Source organism: Rhinopithecus bieti, unplaced genomic scaffold, assembly GCF_001698545.2.
Source record: "Rhinopithecus bieti isolate Rb0 unplaced genomic scaffold, ASM169854v2 scaffold_4640, whole genome shotgun sequence".
NCBI classification, from domain to species: Eukaryota; Metazoa; Chordata; class Mammalia; order Primates; family Cercopithecidae; genus Rhinopithecus; species Rhinopithecus bieti.
Genome location: NW_016804643.1, coordinates 426038 through 449798, shown reverse-complemented (window position 1 = coordinate 449798; position 23761 = coordinate 426038). Strand labels below are relative to the sequence as shown.

Here is a 23761-nt window from a genome sequence, read left to right as displayed (position 1 = left end):
ATGGAAACAGTTTTTATGGTTGAAGTGACACTGGACCTGGAGAGAGAAACCTGCATTTGAATCTTTGTTTTGCTTCTTACTAATTGCATGATTTTGGGCAGGTCGCTTAACCAATCTCAACATCTGTTAACTTTATTTATGAAATGGAAAACTGAAAAACCTGCGTATTGGGTGGTTGTGGGGATTCAAAGAGATCATATATTTAAAAACTCATTTTAAATAAAAGTACAGTATATGTTTAAAACTTCTGTCAAGTTAAAAATGAATAAAACCTATTAAGAGACTATTGAATGTGAAACCATGGCTTTTGATACAGAGGAGTATATATTTCTGGAATTAATTTTGAATTCAGCTATTTAGTGTAATTTTCTCAAAGGTAAGTCATATTTTTTTCAGAAAAAAATCTAGATAACTATTTCTTCACAGTAAGAACAGTATAAAATTCTTCAAAAATTTACTAATAGTAATTTAAAGAAGAATTTGATGGTGAAAGTCATTTTCAGTATTTATATAATACTTAGAGTTACATGCATTTTGTGATTTATTCCTTGTTAGATGTCATCTGAATTATGCCCGTATAATCCTGTCATGGAAAACATTTCCAGTATTATGCCTAGTAATGAGATGGATCTACAACTGGATTTTATATTTACTTCTGTTTATATTGGTAAAATTAAAGGAGCTTCTAAAGGTTGTGTTACAGTAAGTATATTTTCTTTAATTTTCTTTTAGTTTTGGATCTTGGACAAGGCATTTTAATTTTTTTCCTTTTTTTTTCTTAGGACAAATAAGAATAGAATTAAGATTTATTTTATATGGGACACTATGGATATGTTGAAAGTCATTATACCTAATTTGAAATGTGCCTTTAATTCTCCCCTCCTAACATCCTACCTAATCTGACGACTCTAATGAAAATCATGTATAGAAAAAATCACATTTATTGATAATCTTTGGTTTCTAAAAGTTATCTGATGGTAAAGTAAAATTTTTTTCCAGGTATAGTTTGGAACATAAAGAAGAAATCTCATTTTCCTGTTTAATCAGTTGTAAACTGACTTCTCCAAATTTCTAAATTAAGGATGTCTAGGAATTAATGCTACTCTGTTTTTCTATTTAAAAAAAAAATACTCCTCTTCATCTACTGTATATGAAAGTGAGACTGGATTCTACTTGGTTCTTTCTCTATTTTTTTTTTTTTTTTGTTGGGGGTACAGAGTCTCATTCTTTTTCGTGGGCAGTGGCGCACTCCACTGATCTTGGCTCACTGCAGCCTCCACCTTCTGGATTCAAGCGATTCTTGTGCCTCAGCCTCTCGAGTAGCCAGGACTACAGGTGCGTGGCACCACACCTGGCTCATTTTTATATTTTTTGGTAGAGACGGAGCTTCACCGTGTTTGCCAAGCCGGTCTTGAACTCTTGGCCTCAAGTGATCCACCCACTTCAGCCTCCCAAAGTGCTGGGATTACGGGCATGAGCCACTGTGCCCAGCCAGTTCTCTATATTTTCTTACCTTTTCTACCTTTTAAAATCCTAATCATCTTTTAAAGCTTCTCTGATATACTGACTCTTCCAGGAAACTTTCCCTGATTCCTCCTTTTCAGACAGAATTCACTTCTCCCTTTGCTGTACACTTGTAACACTTCATTTGTACTTCTAAGATTTATTCTGTGTGTTTTATAATTACTTATATTCTTGTATAAACTTCTCCATTAACCTTTTAAGCTTCTTATGGTGAAGAGCCACAGTTTTAGTTCCTTTTATACCTTCCATAAATCAACTTAAATGTTTGTCGAAATGACTGTGTCAGATTTGGTAATTCAGGCATTTTTTATAGCAGTTTCATTAATATTTCACTGTGTTAGGGATAGGGCAGAGAATATAAAAATGCTAAGATATGGTTTCTGCTTTCAGGGAACTTTTAATCCAATGGAAGAGACAGACACATATTTACTTTATATTATGGTAAAATGTAAAACAGAAGTATGTATAAGAAGGGTGCATATGGCAATGGGTATCTATCAATGTCTGGAGGAATCAGCAAAGGCTTCACAGAGAAAACAGCACATGAATAAGACATGAAGTACCTGTTGTTTATTTGGTAACCATGCAGACAAAGACCGAATCCTAAATTCTGGGAACTGCAAATAATAGTAGTTTGTGATGTAGTCAACATTGCTTTGAAAGCTCAAGAATGAATTGATTTAAAATTAATATTTTTTTGGCCACTGGTTTTTACTGATTTGGGCATGACTGGGGTGATTTTACAATTCTCTTTCTTTAAGGAATGTTATTCATTTTTCAGGATTTTCTCCCCTATTTTACTTTATTATTTTAATTCAGGCTTACCCAGTTATTTCTGTTGAATTCTTTGTAATGGCAAAAAGTTGGATAATCTAAATATGTGAGAATAATGATTAGCCAGTGGGGAGGAAAATTCAATATAAATATTCAACAGTGGACTTTCTATTAATTAATGTATTAATTATTATTACACAGTCAGGTGGGCATGTTATGCTCAAAAACCAAGATCAAGCACAAAACCACAAACAGATTAGTCAAGGAACAATATTACAAACACATATAATCTTGCCTATTTAGAGACAGCTGCCACTCACTGTGTAGTATATATCATTGCATATTCTTCATACATATATAGATACATTAAAACAAAGGGATATTACATAATATGTACTATTTTGTAACTTACCATAATTTAATTAATTTAATTCTTCCACTTAGTTTGGGATATTTGGGTTGTCTTTAAAAATTTTTAATTGTTGCTCATTTCAAATTGTCCCAATATTTTACTATTACAAATAGTAGGGGACTGCAAATATTCAATAAGTGTTGTAAAGTGGTCCTAAAAATTAATTGTCAGAAGTCCTGGCCAGGGCCATCAGGCAAGAGAAAGAAATAAAGTATGTTCAAATTGGAGGAGAGGAAGTCAAACTCTCCCTGTTTGCAGATTACAATGATTCTATGTCTGGATTCTATGTATATATTTATATATATATTGTATATATAAATTTTCTAGATAATAGGATCTCAGCCCAAAAGTTCCTTCAGCTGATAAACAACTTCAGCAAAGTTTCAGGACACAAAATCAATGTACAAAAATCACTAGCATTAATGACTTTTCCATATTCTTTATGTTTGTACAACTTTTCTCAAGGGTAATAGCTTTCCTGTGAAATAAGGTGTAAGCACTGATTAAAAGTTTGGCACATTCTTCACACTGGTAGGAGTTTTACCAGTATGAATTATCTTACCTACAATCTACAATCAAGTGTGGCAACCATATAAAGGCTTTGTCACATTTTGTACATTTCTAGGGTTTCACACTAGTATAATTTTTTTTTTAATGTATTGACAAGTTGGAGGTGTTGGTAAAAGCACCGTCACATCTTTCAGGTTTGTAGAGTTCCTCTTCAGCATAAATTATCACCATGTCTCTTAAGAATTGAGAACTTATGGCTAGGCATGGTGGCTCATGCCTGTGATCCCAGCACTTTAGGAGACGGAGGCGAGTGGATCATCTGAGGTCAGGAGTTCAAGACTAGCATGACCAAGAAGGTGAAACCCCATCTCTCCTAAAAACACAAAAATTAGCCAGGTGTGGTGGTGGGCACTTGCAATCCCAGCTACTCGTAAGGCCGAGGCAGGAGAATGGCTTGAACCCAGGAGGCAGAGGTTGCAGTGAGCCGAAATCACACCATTGCACTCCAGCCTGGGTGATAAGAGCAAAACTCTGTCTCAAAAAAAAAAAAAGGAATTGAGAACTTGTTGTAGGCTTTGCCACGTTCTTTACACTTGTAGAGTTTCTGTCCGTTATGAATTATGTGTAATAAGGGTTGAGAACTTCTTTAAAAAGCTTTGTCACATGCTTTATATTTGTAGGGTTTATGTTCCATATAAATTCTCATATTTAGTAAGAGTTGAGGGCTGGTTAAAGGTTTTCCCACATTCATCACATTTATAGGGTTTCTCTCCAGTGTAAATTATCTTATGCTTATTAAGGGATGAGGAACATTTAAAAGATTTGCCACATTATTTACTATGTAGGGTTCCTGTCCAATATGAATTCTTTTATGTTTATTAAGGGCTGAGGACCGGTTAAAAGCTTTGCCACATTCTTCACATTTGTAAGGTTTCTCTCCAGGATGAGTTCTCTTACACTTAGTGAGGCTTGACTAAACCAGGTGAAAGTTTTGCCACATTGGTCACATTTGTAGGGTATATCTCCAGTATGAATTATCTTATGTATAGTAGGGTTTAAGGAACAGTTAAAAGCTTTGCCACATTCTTCACATTTGTAGGGTTTCTCTCCAGTATGAATTATATCATGTTAAATAAGGATTGAGGATGAAATGAAGGCTTTGCCACATTTATCATACTTGTATAGTTTCTTTCCAGTATGAATTTTCTTATATGAAAAAAGGGTTGAGGGGTGGTTAAAAGCTTTGCCATATTCTCTACATCTGTCGGGTTCTCTCCNGCCACATTATTTACTATGTAGGGTTCCTGTCCAATATGAATTCTTTTATGTTTATTAAGGGCTGAGGACCGGTTAAAAGCTTTGCCACATTCTTCACATTTGTAAGGTTTCTCTCCAGGATGAGTTCTCTTACACTTAGTGAGGCTTGACTAAACCAGGTGAAAGTTTTGCCACATTGGTCACATTTGTAGGGTATATCTCCAGTATGAATTATCTTATGTATAGTAGGGTTTAAGGAACAGTTAAAAGCTTTGCCACATTCTTCACATTTGTAGGGTTTCTCTCCAGTATGAATTATATCATGTTAAATAAGGATTGAGGATGAAATGAAGGCTTTGCCACATTTATCATACTTGTATAGTTTCTTTCCAGTATGAATTTTCTTATATGAAAAAAGGGTTGAGGGGTGGTTAAAAGCTTTGCCATATTCTCTACATCTGTCGGGTTTCTCTCCAGTATGAATTACCTTTTTTTTTTTTTTTTTTTTTTGAGGCGGAGTCTTGCTCTGTTGCCCAGGCTGGAGTGCAGTGGTGCGGTCTCGGCTCACTGCAAGCTCCGCCTCCCGGGTTCACGCCATTATCCTGCCTCAGCCGCCTGAGTAGCTGGGACTACAGGCGCCCAACACCATGCCCGGCTGATTTTTTTTACTTTTAGTAGAGACGGGGTTTCACCATGTTAGCCAGGATGGCCTCGATCTCCTGACCTCGTGATACACCTGCTTCAGACTCCCAAAGTGCTGGGATTACAGGCATGAGCCACCGCACCCGGCCTCCGGTATGAATTATCTTACGTGTAGTAAGGTTAGAGGGCAGCTTAAAGGCTTTGCCAGATTCTTCACATCTGTAACGTTTCTCTCCGGTATGAATTTTCTTATGTGTAGTAAGGGTTGAGGACTGGTTAAAAGCTTTGCCACATTCTTTACATTTAAAAGTTTTTTTTTTTTTTTTTCTCCAGTGTGTCTTGTCTTATATCTGTTTGAATTTGAAAATTTATGAAAGACTTTCACATACTTATCACATTGAAATATTTTTCTTTAGGTAGTTGTCAAACATTGGTTAAGTCCATTATAACCACTTTTGTGCACCTTATGTAAACTCATCCACGCTTTTACAGCCTTTTTTTTAACTGCAAATTGTCATGTCCACATTTTTCATATCTTCTCAGTATCACTTTTTAGAAAGAATCTTTTATGCTCTTCTCTGGCCAAAGGTCTTGGACAAAATGAAAACATGTAACTAGGGGTTTGGCAATCGTCTTATGTCTCTTCGTAGTCAAAGGTTTTTTCCTTTGCTCCAGACAGGTGATCAGGTCTGGCTTAGAGACAACAATAGCAAGGAAGAACAGGTTTCTGTAGTTCTCTAACATCACATCCCTATATAAATTCCACTGTGCAGTGTCCACGCTATGCCACTTCTCGCGGTGGCTCATGCCTGTAATCCCAGCACTTTGGGAGGCCAAGGTGGGTGGATCACCTTGGGTCAGGAGTTCGAGACCAGCCTGGCCAACGTGGTGAAACCTTGTCTCTACTGAGAATGCAAGCATTGACTGGGCGTGGTGGGGCATGCCTGTTGTCCCAGTTACTCGGGAGGCTGAGGCAGGAGAATCACTTGAACCCAGGAGGCGGAGGTTGCAGTGAGCCGAGATCACGCCGTTGCACTCCAGCCTGGGTGACAGAGCAAAACTCTGTCTCAAAAAAAGAAACAAAAGCATTAAAAGTGCAAATACTGTCAAAAATTCTTTCAGGAAATATAAGCCTTTAAAGTGAAGAAGAGTATTTATTCTGAAGACAACCATTACAAATATAAAGGGGGTTGTAGTACCTTTACTTGTATCACAGATCTTATTGCACACATTTTGTACTAGAGGAAAACCCTGAAGCAGTTGCTCAAGCTTTGTTCAACATCAGGGAATTTATATTGGAGAAGAGTCCTGCAGATGTAATGAATTTGGAAACACTTTTTTTTTTTTTCAAAAATTACAGCTTAGAAAACACCAGAGAGTTTATACTAAAATATGTTTTTGCAGATGCAATAAATATGAAAAAATATTTAATTCAAAATTGATTCCATGTAAATATCAAAGAATTTAAAGTAGAATAACTAAGGTACTGACACTTCACACATTACACTAAATCAGAGTGTTGAGTATAAAAACTAACCAACAACTAAAGTTGTTAGATAAATTATTTGTATATAACTTTAAAGGGAGTAGATTTTTTGAAGCATTGTAATTACATTGAAAGCATACTTGTTTCCTAGAAAAAATTTTTTTGAAAAGTGAGTAATGATGTAATACAGCTTTCAAATTACTTTATGCTGTTATTTTATTCCTATTGTATTCACATGTGAAAACGTGATCGATTGTTGCTGCATTAGAGATATTAGAGATTCTTTTTTATTAGTTGGGCATTATTTATGACCTGTTCTATAAAAGAATAAGGACATTAAAATGTAAGATGCATGATGAAAATGTAAGTGGAGAGGCTCTTTGTAGTTAATTTATATTAAGTATTGTATAAGGTAGGTGTTCAGAGTAATACTTGTCAACATTATAGTGAGAGGAATAAATGATTAATTATAGTTAAAAGTATATTCAAATAAATTAGTATATTATTTTACTAATTGTACTTTTATGTAATAAAATTCAGTACATTAAAAAAAAATCACTAGCACTCCTATACACCAACAGCAACAAAGCCAAAAGCCAAATCAGGAACGCAATCCCATTCACAGTTGCCACAAAATGAGTAAAATACCTATGAATACAGCTAACCAGGGAGGTGAGAGATCTCTACAGTGAGAACTGCAAAACACTGCTCAGAGAAATCAGATGACACAAGCAAATGGAAAACCATTCTATGTTCATGGATAGGAAAAATCAATATAATTAAAATTACCATCCTGCCCAAAGCAGTTTATAGATTCAGTGCTATTCCTATCAAATTATCAATGACATTCTTCATAGGAATATGAAAAACTATTTTAAAATTCATATGGAACCAAAAAAAGAGGCCTGATTGCCAAGGGAATCCTAAGCAAAAGGAACAAAGCTGGAGACATCATGTTACCCAACTTCAAACTGTGCTATAGGGCTACAGTAACCAAAACAATATGGTACTGGTACAAAAACAGACACATAGGTCGATGGAACGGAATGTAGAGCCTGGAAATAAAGCTGCACACCTATGACCATCTGATCTTTGACAAAGCAGACAAAAACAAGCAATGGGGAAAGCACTCACTATTCAACAAATGGTGCTAAGATAACTGGCTAGCCATATGCAAAAGACTGAAGCTGGACCCCTTCCTTATACCATACACAAAAATCAGCTCAAGATGGATTAGAGACTTAAATGTAAAACTCAAAACTATAAAAACCCTGGAAGACAACCTAGGCAATATCATTCTCAATATAGGCACAGGCAAATATTTCATGACGAGGATGTCAAAATCACAACAAAAACAAAAATTGACAAATGGGACCTAGTTAAAGTAAAGAACTTCTGCACAGCAAAAGAGACTATCATGGCACATGTATACATATGTAACAAACTTGCACATTGTGCACATGTACCCTAGAACTTAAAGTATAATAAAAAAATGAAAAAAAAGAGAAACTACCAACAAACAGACAGCCTACAGAATGGGAGGAAATATTTGCAAAGTAGGCATCTGACAAAGGTCTAATATCTAGCATCTATAAGGAAATTAAATTTACAGTAAAAAAACAAGCAACTCTATGAAAAAGTGGATAAGGGACGTGAGTAGACACTTTTCCACATATATACATGTGGCCAAGAAACAGATGAAAAAAAGCTCAGTATCACTGATCATTAGAGAAATCCAAATCAAAACCACGTGAAATACCATCTCATACCAGTCAGAATGGCTATTGTTAAAAAGTCAATAACAGATGATGGTGAGGTTGCAGAAAAAAGGGAGGACTTACACATTGTTGGTGGGGGTGCAAATTAGTTCAATCATTGTGGAATGTAATGTGGCGATTCCTCAAAGAGCTAAAAACAGAATTGCCATTCAACCCAGCAATCCCATTACTGGTATTATGCCCAAATATAAGTCATTCTACCATAAAGACATATGCATGTGAATTGCAGCACTATTCATAATAGGAAACACATGGAATCAACGTAAGTGCCCATCAGTGACAGATTGGATAAATAAAATGTAGTGCATATATGCAGCTAAAAAAAGAATAAGATCATGTCTTTTCCAGGAATGTGGATAGAGCTGGAGGCCATTATCCTTAGCAAACTAACATAGGAACAGACAACCAAATACCGCATATTCTCAGTTATAAGTGGGAGCTAAATGATGAAAACTCATGGACACAAAGAAGAGAGTAACAGAGTCTGGAGCCTACTTGAAGGTGGGAGGAGGGAGAAGAGCAGAAAAAGTAACTCTCGAGTAGTAGGCTTAATACCTGGACTATAAAACAGTCTGTACAACAAACCCCTGTGACACAGGTTTACATGTATAACAGACCTGTACATGTACCCCTGAACCTAAAATAAAACTTAAAAAAATTTATTTATGTTTGCTGGAACATTTCTTAGATTAAAAACTTAAATGTTTAATTATGGGAAAGTGATTTAGTAAATCAAAGTAAATATATGCATGCGAACAAAAGCTGAGAAGCATTCTACAAAAATTAAGACAGTTATGGAGAGAACATAATCAATGAATTTTTTAAGTATAATGAATAACCTAAAAAAGGTAAAAGGTAAAATTTCGGGTTTTACGTATATTCTTTTCAGACAGTTCAGGATGCACTGTAACAGAAATTAAAGAACTTTTTTTTTCTTTTTTGGTGGATAAAGAGATAGATAATTAAATTCATTTATTCTCCATACATTCGGTGACCACCTTAGCATTATTGTAGACACTGGAGACACTGTTCTCACTCTCATAGTAGTTACAATTTAGCTGAATTAGAAAAATACTTATGGCTGGAAATTATTACATAAATTAGAGACATGTTCCTATAGTTAGACACTTGTTATTTTTTTTAGTGTAGCAAATGCTGCAATAAATGTAAACATTGTCTTTCTTAAAAATCTTTGTTGATAGTATGAGAAATTAAGTAATACTATATTCAGATAACTGTACTAGCTATTGTAAGAAATTATAAAATAGCTTTTATTATTAGCTTTATTCTTAAGTTTAAACAAAGTTGGTATGATTTCAGAGAACTAGGTTTACCTTACTGCCACAAAATTTTTCATATTTTTAAATCCAGGAGTTAAGTCTGCTGGGAGTAGGGTTTTAACTCTGCAGAGGTAACCTGTTGACTTAGTCATTATTCAGAGATATAAATGAATATCAGATCCTTGCCAAGTAGAAAAGTTTGATAGCTCCCGAGCACTTGAGGGGGAAAAGTGAGAGAATAGTGTAGTAAGTAGCGGATGGAGACATACAGATGCACTACTTCTACTTTATAATTTGTAAGTCATGGCTGTGCAAATTCTGAAAGGCAAATACTGCTTCTGTCTATTTTTTAGTACTAATGATTTACGTTTGCCAAGATGTATTTTATGGAATTAAAGACCCTGTGAAATATGCCAGAAAGAGTTTGGAAAGGGACAGTATACATTAAATATGGTGGCAGTTATGTGAAAGTAACAATAATTAGATTTTGATTAAATTATGTAACATTCTTGATCAGATGCTAGTGTCTAATGATAACAGCTCCCCTTGATTAAGGGTCTTACTAAAGCTGGAAGAAGTTCGGTAAGTTACCTAAGGTTACATACTTATTACTTGTGTAAGTGATAGAGACAACAGAGGCAGGATTTTAATTCCAAGCTCAGCTTTTAGCTAATTATAATCTATTTTGTTTTAGTGGCTGACTTACCTTATGAAATATAGGGTTTTATATTTGTGAAAGTACAAGATGAAATAATTTTTAAATTGGAAAATAAATGGAGTCAAAATAAACATGTGGTTTCACTGAACGTTGTTTGATACTTATATGGAGCTCACGTACCAAGAACATTTTGATTTTGTTTTGTGCTCACAGACCATACCTGATTTGATCAACAAAGTGTACTGAACAACAACAAAACTTAACCAAAGAATAAATAAATAGGTACAAATTCATTTGACATTAATGGAAAAACAAACTTCAAAGCAGAAGTCTGTTTTAGATAGTACATGGAAGATTTAGCTAGGTGCTCCACAACGCTATTATAAAAGCAACTCTTAAGGAAGTCAGATACATACAAAAGATACGTAGAGAAAATAAGTGTCCTGGGACAGAAGGAGTAGAAAGAGCAAGAACCTCAGTTGGAAGGGAATTCATAACATGAAACAAAGAAAGGTGAATGCTAGGAATGCGGACGGTGGTGGTGCCCACCTAAAAGTCATCCAGGAAAGAGGGTGTTCTGGCTTAGGGACTTAATTTAGGTTACCATTTTGACAGGTGGATCACTGTTGTGAATGAAGTTGGATCTATGATTTTTGTAGCCATTTCATGTTAAACAACTGATTTTTCTAGTTCTGCTTTTATGTGGTAAAAGCAGCTTTAAAATTATAATTGGTAGTTTTGGTACAGAAACAGAATGCTCACATCAGGTGGGACACAAGCCTTTGGACAATTTTAATTTCTCATTATAAATAACATAATATGTTGGCATTTTGGTTTGTTTAGCAGTTTCTTGTGAGTTTGGTTAGTGTGAGTTCATCACCAAGGGAATCATCATCAGCTACTGAGTCAGCAAAGCCAAAAATCAAACTCTGTTTTATGGAATATTTATGTTTACCAGAGTCACTGCTACTTAGAGGTCTCTTGGTAGTTTCTTCTGGGCTTTATTTTAGTCTTTACATTTTCAGAAAATATTTTGAAAAATATATTTATTAGTCTTACTGGTTTTTGTAAATTAGCATATTGAGAATTAAAGTACGTGGGGTTCTTAAAATTTCCATAAAACTAAGTCTTTGTAATGAAATATTTTATTGGCTTATTGATAAAAGGGCTTGAACACTTATAGTGTAGACTTTGAATATGTACTTGTGATTTGAAAAAAAAAATTAATTTGAATAGTAACACATTTTGAGTGATCATTCATTGTTTGCCTTTTGATTTTTTCTTCAGATCACAAAAAAATATATTAAGATCCCATTTCAAGGTAAGTTATTCTCTTATGACCTTGTCTTTTACTATAGTTCTTACTATAAATTTAAGTAAAACTAAGTTTAATGTTTTTTACCTTAATATTTTTTAGCAATTCCAAATGGAGTAAAATGTTTTATAATAAACTTGCTTTAAAATAGTATGCTATTGTTTTAATGACTGTAAATCAAACAATTTAAAGGATTCATGGTGATTTCTTGGGATTAACAGTAATACAGTTTTGATAGATAACAAGAATATTTTGGTATATATAAAAATGGGTAACAATAGTAACTATAAGAAAAGAAGCATAAGGAAAATGTTTAATATTGCACACAAACATGTAACATATTTTTGCATACAGGGCAAGAGAATTTTATACAATTGCATATCTGAGTAAGGGAAAGTAGACTGGAAAATGTACCTGTAACTTATAGAGACTCACACCATTTTCTCATTCTCTTCCCAACTGAAAACCTTTCAGAATAAATTATGACACTAAGAAAACCAGTAAACAATAGAGGATAATCCTTTTATATAATGAATTATAAAAAGAACAAGGAAGAAAAACACACAAATGGCACAGATAGGAATTAGAGAAGAGGAAGCTTCTGTTCCGTGATTGGAGATGCTATCAAAGTAGCTTTAGTTGGATGAGTTGGATTTAGTTGGATTCCACAGATACTTTATGTACAGAATCCAAAACCATGTTATGATAATTGTTCTAATAATTTGATTGCTTACTATATCTTAATTATTAAGAATATAAAAGGCACAGCATAAGTATATTGATAGTCCTAACTAGGAAATACCAATAAATTATTAAGGAATAATGTAATATTCTGTAGAAGAAACAAAGTCATATGATTTTAAAAGGGGATGATAATTTCAGAAAAGATAGCACTACAATTTATAGTTAAAGGCCTGGGTAACAGAGAGAGCTACCTCTCAAATTCTTGTGATACAAACATCAAAAATGGTATTTTAGATTTTTATAGTTAATATTTATAATATTGCTTTCTTGTTTTATAACTTTTCTATTGCATATAATTTTAAAGGACAATTTTATTGTAAATTGTGGAAAATACTCTCTTCAGTGGTAATAGGTTTATAATTTTATAATGGAAGAAGAAAATTAAATTAGTCTTCTTTCTCAAATCCTGTTCAAGTTCCCATAAATCTTTTAAAACAAAGCATGTGTATAAAAGGTTTTTGTAGGTGGGAACCTGAGGGTCTAAATGTTTCCTCTTTTTCTATGTGGCTGCAGAAAAAATTGATTTATCCATATTTATATTAGGTATTAATTATGTTTGGCTGTTAGTAACAATGGCATAAAGAAAATATTTTATTTTTGCTTCACATAAAAGAAATCCAGAAGTAATCTGAACTGATGTGATGTTTCCTTCATCATCGGGGGGCACATGACCCTGACACATGAGTTGCATTTTTCTATTCTGTCATTCCTGACACATGACTTGCATCCTCAAGTTTGTCTCATGGCCATTATTGTAGCCCATACTCCATCATCATGTTGGTATTTTAGACAGAAAGCAGTAGGAAGGGGAAAACCGTAAACAGAGCACATACTACCAATCTCTTGCCCTTTTAAGGAGACTTCTTGGATGTCCATGCTACATAACCTTTTCTGCTTACGTTTTATTAGCTAGCTAGTCATGACCACACACCCATTTGTAAAAGAAGCTAGGAAATAGAGTTTTCCAAACTGTTTATCTTGAAAATTAGGGTTCGTTACTGAGGAAGAAGAAGAAATGGAAAAGTAGGTAGGCAACTCCCACTTTTAGTATCTGCTATACACCTGTAACAGAATAAACCATATATGGGGGCAGACTTGGTAATGAGGTATACATTTTTCTCATGATGGTGTTAAATTCCTTTTTCTAAAAGATAATCTTTTAAAGTTGTCTTCCTAAAGAAAATTTAGCTTTCATTCTAAACACCAAGAGCAATTAGATTAGTAATAGTTGTGTAGATTTCACAGAAATAGTATCAAATATACCTGTGGGGCTGTGAGCTTCATGAGAAAGAAATGCTGAGTAGTATTCTGAGGGCTGTCATCCTGGTTTTGATTTAAGCTTTGCTGCCAGTTTTTACTGACAGTTTTCAGAATGGAAGAGTTACAGTATGAAGAATAGAATGACCGGCTTGGGAACATTAAGATGACTGGTAAATACTCATCATGGAAAGATTTTCATATTAAAATATGTTCATATGAATCACGGGGTTGGAGTGGGCTGTTAAACTGAGATCTGCTGATTCAGTAGATGTAAGGTGGGGCCTGATACTCTGCATTTCTAACAGTCTTCCAGATGATGCTGATACTAATGTCACAAGTTCAGCTTAGACTACTCTTTGAGTAGCAAAGTTCCAGGAAATAATGCTGGGAGGATTACTAAGAGGTTTGTTTCAAATAGGTGCCCATCTTGGGTTTATGCTTGACTGGTATTTATATTCCAGTTCAGTTGCTTGCTGTCTTGCAGTTGAACTGGGTGACCTTCAGGACTTCTTTAAATCAGTTTTTTTTTTTTTAAATGTTTCTTTGAATTAAAGAGTAAAAGTCCTCAGAGGAGATTCCTTTAGCTCCCTAAGAGGGAGAATAATAATTTAGAATGATCATCTAGAAGTTTTGAGAAATAAGACCTGGAGGATTTTTAAAAGAAATGTCTCCTTAGACCATTCAGAACCTCCTAATTTTCTTGAGACTCTTTTGATAGTGGCTCATCTGTATAGTGGAATGCAAATGCCTTAGGAGAAGAAAGATGGGCAGAAATTGGCCTATGATAGCACTTGTAATCTTGGTTTATGTAGTATTGACCAATATAGAAAAGATGGAAATATATAATTTTCTGAGTTATGCTGTGCTTAGTTTTCTGCATTGATAGACTTTTTTTTTTTCCTTTTTGCTAATGATTATCAGAATTCTTGGAGAGAATTCTCTCCAGACAGAGGTTTTAATGCTATGAATATTTATTTATTTATTTATTTATTTATTTATTTATTTTTGAGACGGAGTCTCGCTCTGTCGCCCAGGCTGGAGTGCAGTGGCCGGATCTCAGCTCACTGCAAGCTCCGCCTCCCAGGTTTACGCCATTCTCCTGCCTCAGCCTCCCGAGTAGCTGGGACTACAGGCGCCCGCCACCTTGCCCGGCTAGTTTTTTGTGTTTTTTAGTAGAGACGGGGTTTCACCGGGTTAGCCAGGATGGTCTCGATCTCCTGACCTCGTGATCCGCCCGTCTCGGCCTCCCAAAGTGCTGGGATTACAGGCTTGAGCCACCGTGCCCGGCCGCTATGAGTATTTAATCTCAAATTTTCCCTCTCTGGTTATAACTGAAATTCATATAGTGTGAGGGACTAAATCTCTATTTAATTGTCATTTAATAATTATTTAGCTCTTCCTAATTGTAACGTGATTTTTTTTACTCTAATAACACTGCTTGGGGCATTTTAGCTAAGGTTAGCAAAGTGCACCGGAAATATATGTTTGAAAAAACTTCTATATAATTCTTTTTTTAAAAAAATGTAGTATATTAACAAGTGTCATATAATGTTTAAGTAGTATATTCTTAAATGGATTAATTTTTAAAATTATTATCTTTTATTTCTTTCAGTGTCGCTGAATGAGATTTCATTGCTAGTGGATACCACACATTTAAAGCGGTTTGGGTTATGGAAAAGTAAGGATGATAATCACAGTAAAAGGAGTCATGCTATTCTTTTTTTCTGGGTCTCTTCGGATTATCTTCAAGAGATTCAGACCCAATTAGAACACTCTGTATTAAGCCAGCAATGTGAGTATAAAATGATTTCTAAATTTCAGGATAACTTGAAATTGTCCTATAAATAGTTTTTTCTAAAATAATTTAATAGAATGTTATTTCAGTGAATTGAAATTGATTTTATTTAGTTAAAATAATTTTGTTTCTTAATTTTAGGATAGATTATTTAATTCACATAATTTCTCCTTATAGTTGTATTCAACCAATTGAAATTCTCATCTAAAATAAAAAGAAAAGCTTAAAAAATCTTAAATATTGTTTACCTTGAAAATTGTAAGTTCTTAAAAAAGGAATGCCTTATCTTTTAATCATTTATCATCTTTGACTACCTTCCTTCCTTTTTTACTTTTTGTCTCAGGCATTCCTTATCTTTTAATCATTTGTTGCCTGGGCTACAGTGCAGTGGTATGTTCATAGCTCCCCACGACCTCAAACTCCTGGGCTCATGTGATCCTCCCACCTTAGCCTCCCAAGTAGCCGGGACTACAGGGGTGCAGCACCATGTCTGGCAATTTCTGTTCTTCTTTCTTCCTTCTTTCTTCCTCCTCCTTCCTCTCTCCCTCCTCCCTCCCTCCTTCCTCCTCGCTCTCACCTCCCTCCCTCCTCCCTCCTCCTCCTTTTTTTAAAAGGATTGAAATCTTTTATAAAAAATTTTATTTCCATAGGTTTTGGGACACAGGTGGTATTTGATTACATAAGTTCTTTAGTGGTAATTTGTGAGATGTTAGTGCACCCATAACCTGAGCAGTATACACTGAACCCAGTTTGTAGTCTTTTATCCTTCACCCCCTTCCCACCCTTTCCCCCTGAGTCCCCAAAGCCTATTGTATCATTTTTATGCCTTTGCATCCTCATAGCTTAGCTCCCACTTATGAGTGAGAACATGGGCTAATTGGTTTTCCATTCCTGAGTTATTTTACTTAGAATAATAGTCTCCAGTCCTATCCAGGTTGCAGTGAATGCCATTAATTCATTCCTTTTTATGGCTGAGTAGTATCCCATCATATATAAGTACCACAGTTTCTTTATCCACTCATTGATTGATGGGCATTTGGGCTGGTTCCACATTTTTGCACTTGTAAATTGTGCTGCTATAAACGTGTGTGCAAGTATCTTTTTTGTGTATTGACTTCCTTTCCTCTGGGTAGAAACCCAGTAGTGGGACTGCTGGATCAAATAGTAGTTCTACTTTTAGTTCTTTAAGGAATCTCCACACTCTTCCATAGTGGGTGTACTAGTTTACATTCCCACCAGCAGTGTAGAAGTGTTCCCTTTTCACTGTATCCACACCAACTTCTATTATTTTTTTCATTCTTTGATAATGACCATTCTTGTGGGAGTAAGGTGGTGTTGCATTGTGGTTTTGATTTGCATTTCTCTGATCATTAGTGATGTTGAGCATTTTTTCATGTTTATTGGCCATTTGTGTGTCTTCTTTTGAGAATTGTCTATTCATGTCCTTAGCCCACTTTTTGATGGGTTTGTTTTTTTCTTGCTAATTTGTTTGAGTTCCTTGTAGATTCTGAACATTAGTCCTTTGTTGGATGTATAGATTGTGAACATTTTTTTCCCACTCTGTGGGTTGTCTGTTTACTCTGCTGACTGTTCTTTTTGCCATGCAAAAGCTCTTTAGTTAAGTCCCACCTATTTATGCATTTGCTTTTGGGTTCTTGGTCATGAAATCTTTGCCTAAGCCAATGTCTAGAAGGGTTTTTCCAATGTTATCTTCTAGAATTTTTATAGTTCCATGTCTTAGAGTTAAGTCTTTGATCCATTTTGAGTTGATTTTTATATAAGGTGAGAGATGAGGCTCTAGTTTCATTCTCCTACGTGTGGCTTGCCAATTACCCGGCACCATTTGTCAAATAAGGTGTCCTTTCCCCACTGTGTTTTTGTTTGCTTTGTTGGAGCATTCAAATCTGTAAAGGGGAAATCAAACTGTCACTGTTTCAGGATACAGAATTAATGTACACAAATAAGTAGCTCTGCTATACACCAACAGCCACCAAGTTGAGAATCAAATCAAGAACTCAACCCGTTTTACAACAGCTGCAAAAAATAAAAATAAAATACTTAGGAATATAGCTAGCCAAGGAGGAATATAGCTTACCTCTACAAGGAAAGCTACAAAACACTGCTGAAAGAAATCATAGACAACACAAACAAATGGAAACACATCCCATGCTCATGGATGGGTAGAATCAATATTGTGAAAATGACCATACTGCCAAAAGCAATCTACAAATACAGTGCAATTCCCATGAAAATACCACCATCATACTTCACAGAACTAGAAAAAACAATCCTCAAATTCATATAGAACCAAAAAAGAGCTTGCATAGCCAAAGCAAGACAAAGCAAAAAGAACAAATCTGGAGGCATCAGATTATCTGATTTCAAACTACACTATAAGGACGTGGTCACCAAAACAGTGTGATACTGGTATAAAAATAGGCAAATAGACCACTGAAACAGAATAGAGAACCCAGAAATAAGCCTAAATTCTTTCTTTCTTCTTCTTTTTTTTCTTTCTTTTTTTCCAAGGATGGGCTCTTGATATGTTCCTCAGGCTGGTCTCAAACTCCTGGCTTCAAGCTCTCCTCCTGCCTTGGCCTCCCAAAGTTTTAATATTATAAGTATGAGCCACCGTGCCTGGCCGACTACCTTTCTTATGAGTTTCTTGCCCTTGATCATGATGAACTCTGATGGAATTAGCAGTAAAGTTAAATAAAATATGAAAGTCTTTGCCTTCAGTCTTTTCTTTAGTTTCTAAAAAGTGAAATTCACTTTACTTATGTATGTATTATTCCTTTAAGATTCAGTTGAATACTTTCCCATATGCACCTATAACACTTATCTACATAATATATATATACATCTTGAGATATTTTTCAACTTTGTTTAGTCTCGAACTCCTAAAGGAGTTGGGTTTAGAACTACATCAATCAAATTTAGTAAGGTTCTTTCTTACCTGTTTGATCCCTCTACCTTTTCCTACTCTCCTGCTCAGAAAGAAGTTAAGTAGTGAACTAAATTTTATAACTTTCAAATTTGTTATTTTCCTGTCCTAATTACTTCTAGTAGGAAAATTCATGATTAAATAGCAGAGAAGGTGGGGAAAATAGAAACAGCCATTTATAAGCATTATCTGGGTAGAGAATGTCTTTTGAGATCACCATTGAAATGACTGAGGAGAAAATGTAGGAGGTGTTTAATTGGAATACTTTTCTAGTTGATACAATTGATTCATAAAGGAGGCTAGAGAAAAATAATAATTATTCATTCATTCATACATTAACAAATGTTTACTATTACTAAATGTCAGGCACTGCAGATATAGCAATCAGTACTATTGTGACATTTTAGTGCAGTAGAACAAGAGTCCACCAATTGTGAGTTTTGGTTCTGGATTACTGATGGCCTGCTTTTGGGATATTAATTTGCCTTGGTTATTACCTAAAATACAAAATACTTGGGGTTATATTCCAGCCTTACTATTATTAATAATTAAATTACTTTTATTATAATCCTCTTGAAAAATAATACTATTAATACAAATTATTTTTTCCTTTTGTAGCAAAATCTAGTGAATTCATTTTCCTTGAACTACACAATCCTGTTTCACAAAGAGAAGAATTGAAGCTGAAAGATATTATGACGGAAATAAGTATAATCAGTGGAGAATTAGAACTTTCTTATCCATTGTCTTGGGTTCAGGCATTTCCTTTGTTTCAGAACCTCTCTTCAAAAGAAAGTTCTTTTATTCATTATTACTGTGCTTCAGCTTACTCTTTCCCTGCTGGTGTTGCTGTTGCTGAAGAAATGAAGCTGAAATCAGTATCTCAGGTTAGCATATCATTAATATAATCGGCAGAGAAGGGGGAGGTTCAGAAGGGGTTATTCATTGATATTTATGCATTGATATTAGGCTGCTTTCAAATGCTAAATTTTGTGAAAAGGGCACAGGAACCAACCCAAAGAACTCCCGTTGCCAATGCTGGAACAATTTGTTAAACAAAATCAATAATGACAGCATGGGATTATAACCAAATAAAAAATAAATATGCATCTATATTTATATAAATAGATAGCTGAGTTAGTAAATGAATGAATAAATAATACACGGTGGATATGGGACAATTCTGTCTTAGAAAAAATCCAATTAATAAATGAAAAGGAATAAGGGAAATATAAAACTACCAGTAGAACGCTATGTTTGTGATTATTGCAGTCAAAGTCCACTGACAGATGCTAAATTTAATGAGTAAAAATTTAAGTGGAAACAAAATATATGCATAATCTCAAAGTCTCTAGCATAAAATATGTATTAATTATGAAAAGAAAAGTAGTAGCTTTGCAGTGGAGAAACCTTGTAGACATCACTTTAACCAAGTTATCAAAATGGACATCACCAATAATAAGACATACTGACATAACACACCCCTTCATATCATGCACTGAGAAGTACCATATCACTTCTGTGGTATTCTTTCCAATAATATGTAATCTCAATATAATTATGAGAAAAATGAGACAAATCCAGTTACAAAATAATTGACCAGTACTCTTTAGAAGTATCAAGGTCGGCCGGGCGCGGTGGCTCACACCTGTAATCCCAGCACTTTGGGAGGCCGAGGCGGGTGGATCACGAGGTCAAGAGATCGAGACCATCCTGGCCAACATGGTGAAACCCTGTCTCTACTAAAAATACAAAAATTAGCTGGGTGTGGTGGCGCGCACCTATAACCCCAGCTACTGGGAGGGCTGAGGCAGGAGAATCGCTTGAACCCAGGAGGTGGAGGTTGCAGTGAGCGAGATTGTGCCACTGCACTCCAGCCTGGTGACAGAGTGAGACTCTGTCTAAAAAAAAAAAAAGTATTAAGGTCAGGAAAAACAAGAAAAGACTAAGGAATTGTAGGATCCTGTAACAGAAAAAGGATATTAATGGAAAAGTGAAATCAAAATGAAATCTGTAGTTTAGTTAATACTATTATGCCAGTGTTAATTTTTTAGTTTTGGTCATTGTATTATGGTTGTATATGATAAGATTAGGGGAATTTGGGCAAGGTTGATTTCTTTCAACTCTTCTGTAAGTCTAAAATTATCTTGAAAACAATAGTAAGTTTTAAAATGCTATGTTTATTTTTATAGGAGGTTGGTAATATACATGTAGCTTGTATATCTCTGCCAAATAGTTCTAGAAAGAAAAGAATTTATTAAGAAGCTATGGCATACTCATCTACACACCTGTGCACATGCATGCACATACGTGGGTTTGGCCGGAGGCTAATCTTTTATTCAAAAGGCCTATAGAAAGCCACATTAGTGGTAAAGTGTAAGACTTCATCTCTATCTTTACGTGTAATGTCAACATTTTGCATCCTAATTATATTGTATATATTTATATATTTTCCATTTAATGGAATTACATTATTATAAATGTAGCTTCTTTTAAATTTTATTTCCTCCTATTTATTACATTTTTTGATCATTTTGAGCTGCAAAATTATTATATTCTTCTTTAATTCTGTAGTCTATATCTGTAAACAGTACTTCAAGTTAATCTTTGACCATTGTTTATACAATATCTTTTCATCAGAAGTATTATTTTAGTTTGGTTATATCTATAGGAAATCTAAAAGTATAGATATGACTCATAGGGATTTTTAAAGTCACATTTTCTCTTACAATAGACTTGTAAGAGAAGTCTTTGTTTTGACTTTGTTCTTTTGAAAGTTATGATGTTTGAGACCATTTTCCTTGCCACTTTCTGCCAGCCCTCAAACACAGATGCAGCCAAGCCTACTTACACCTTCCTGCAGAAGCAAAGTAGTGGTTGCTACTCCCTTTCTATTACATCTAATCCAGATGAAGAATGGCGAGAAGTCAGGCACACTGGACCTGTTCAGAAGTATGTACTGTCATAGCATGTTTGTAATAGATGGGCATATTAGTAGTTTTTATTCGTGTTGCTGCTTTTCAGTAGTTTAACTTTTGAAATTTTTTAAGTTTTACTTTCATGCTGATAGTAATGGAAATAGGGTTTTATTTTTAAAAGAAATTATGAGGAAGTTAAAAAATGTATTAAGAAAACAATAGGTGCCGTTTTACTTACTTTTATGTCAGTAAGACATAAATGGCAGCCAAAGTGTCATATTTGGTAAGATTAAAGTGTTTATTAAAAATATTTGAATAACAATGTATGATTTGAAAAATTCTACATTTGTTATCTGAATATATGATAGGGAAAATGAAATTGCTTACTAAAATATGCTTCAATTTAAGGTACTTTGGAGTTTGTTACAAGTTCTCTTTCGGAAATTGCTTATTTGTTCATATTTCATCCATGTCTTCTCATGGTGCTAAGACAGAATATGGAGTCTGTGCATTTAATGATGATTTCTATACCTCCATGTGATTCTATTTCTTTGTTTTGAAGAAAGATACTTGAAAGAAAGACTAGGATAGGAAAATAGCCAGTAAAATAGAAACTATCATATTAGCACTTTAAATTTACATTTTCTTTTTTGATTTAGGTGCCATGGTACTAAGATTAAATCAATGTGGGTAACTCTTACCATTCTGAACCTTTCTGGTGCAAGAAGTACATAATATACCTTCATAACTGACTACATTTTTCATTGAGTATTGCTCTACCTACTCCAAGATTATAGCCAGGAATTCACAGCTGGTCTTATTTCTTTTCTTTTCTTTTTTTTTTTTTTGAGACGGAGTCTCGCTCTGTCCCCTGGGCTGGAGTGCAGTGGCCGGATCTCAGCTCACTGCAAGCTCCGCCTCCCAGGTTTACACCATTCTCCTGCCTCAGCCTCCCGAGTAGCTGGGACTACAGGCGCCGCCACGTCGCCCGGCTAGTTTTTTGTATTTTTTTTAGTAGAGACGGGGTTTCACCGTGTTAGCCAGGATGGTCTTGATCTTCTGACCCCGTGATCCGCCCGTCTCGGCCTCCCAAAGTGCTGGGATTACAGGCTTGAGCCACCGCGCACCGGCCAGCTGGTCTTATTTCTAAGCTTTAAGAGAGAATGCCAGCAGAAGGATGACTAATTAGTTGTCATCTCTTCTCTACTACTTTCTGGTTGTGATTAAATTTGTTTCCTTTATGGTCTCTTAAGTTGTACGTGGCAGGCACTTTGTTATGGGGAGACTTCCTCCTCAGCTCCCATGTTACTTCTTTTTTGCCCTGCTGCTGGTATAGCTTAGCCACCAGGAGCAGAGCACAATTTTTGACTGCTAGCTTTTCTGAAAGGAAGGGAACTAGTCTTGAGGATTCAAACTTAGAAAATGGAGAAAGGAAAAGCTATATTTTATTGTATCAGTTTATTGAAAGTTAAAAATTTTGAAGAAGAGAAGCATCTTCAATGATATAACTGATTGTGAGATAAAACCTATTGATTAGAGACTAATTGAGATAGTAGCCTATTGAGACTAGCCCACATGGAAAGTATTGGAAAAGAAAAGATAATACTCAATGGGAGTACCATTAGTAGCTTGTGAGGATAAAGGAAGGAAAATATCATTGTTTATGCCAGGTCAAATGTTTTTTAGCCTACAGATTTGAGTTACAGAATACCACTGCCCAGTTATTGTTTCATATAAGAAATCTCTTAGATAATAGGATATTCAATATCGATATATTTTAACTTTATTTTTACTTTTAAGGTTGATTGTATATCCTCCACCACCTACTAAGGGGGGATTAGGAGTAACTAATGAAGATCTGGAGTGTTTAGAAGAAGGAGAGTTTCTTAATGATGTAATCATTGATTTTTACCTTAAGTAAGTACAATGATAAATGATCCTATGTTTTACAGATTTCACTGAGAAACTTAAAATAAATGTCTTTATCTCTGAATTATTTTAAATCCTGTTAAAATAACCTGCCAAGATTTCAGATTTGGAAAATTTTTGCTTACCAAGGTTTTCTAGAATTGACTAATTCAGTTTCATTGCTTTATTTACTGTGGATGCTATATAGTTAAGAAGAGTTGCTACTTTTTTGTTTTTTTTTTTCTTTAGCTTTTGTTAGTTTTTGATATACATTTCTTTAACTATTGTATTATGGTGGTGAAAGAAGTTACTTACAAATTACAAATCATTTTGGGAACTAAAAAAAAGCAACTCTATTTAGATATCTGTTGTATCTTTTTTTTTTTTTTTTTGAGATAGGGTCTCGCTCTTGTCACCCAGGCTGGAGTGCAGTGGCACAGTCTCGGCACACTGCAACCTCCACCTCCTGGGTTCAAGCTATTTTCCTGCCTCAGCCTCCTGAGTAGCTGGGATTACAGGTGCCCGCCACCACGCCTGGCTAATGTTTGTACTTTTA

The 23761-nt window shown here is 34.9% G+C and overlaps 1 protein-coding gene across 1 annotated transcript in view; it reads left to right on the top strand.

Moving 5' to 3' along the window:
* Positions 1-23761, top strand: part of SENP7 (SUMO specific peptidase 7) — a 180749-nt gene that overhangs the window by 140354 nt on the left and 16634 nt on the right. The window contains 5 exon segments of the mRNA XM_017869509.1: positions 11609-11642; positions 15253-15432; positions 18998-19266; positions 21198-21331; positions 23098-23214. Coding sequence (XP_017724998.1) covers positions 11609-11642; positions 15253-15432; positions 18998-19266; positions 21198-21331; positions 23098-23214 — 734 coding nt within the window.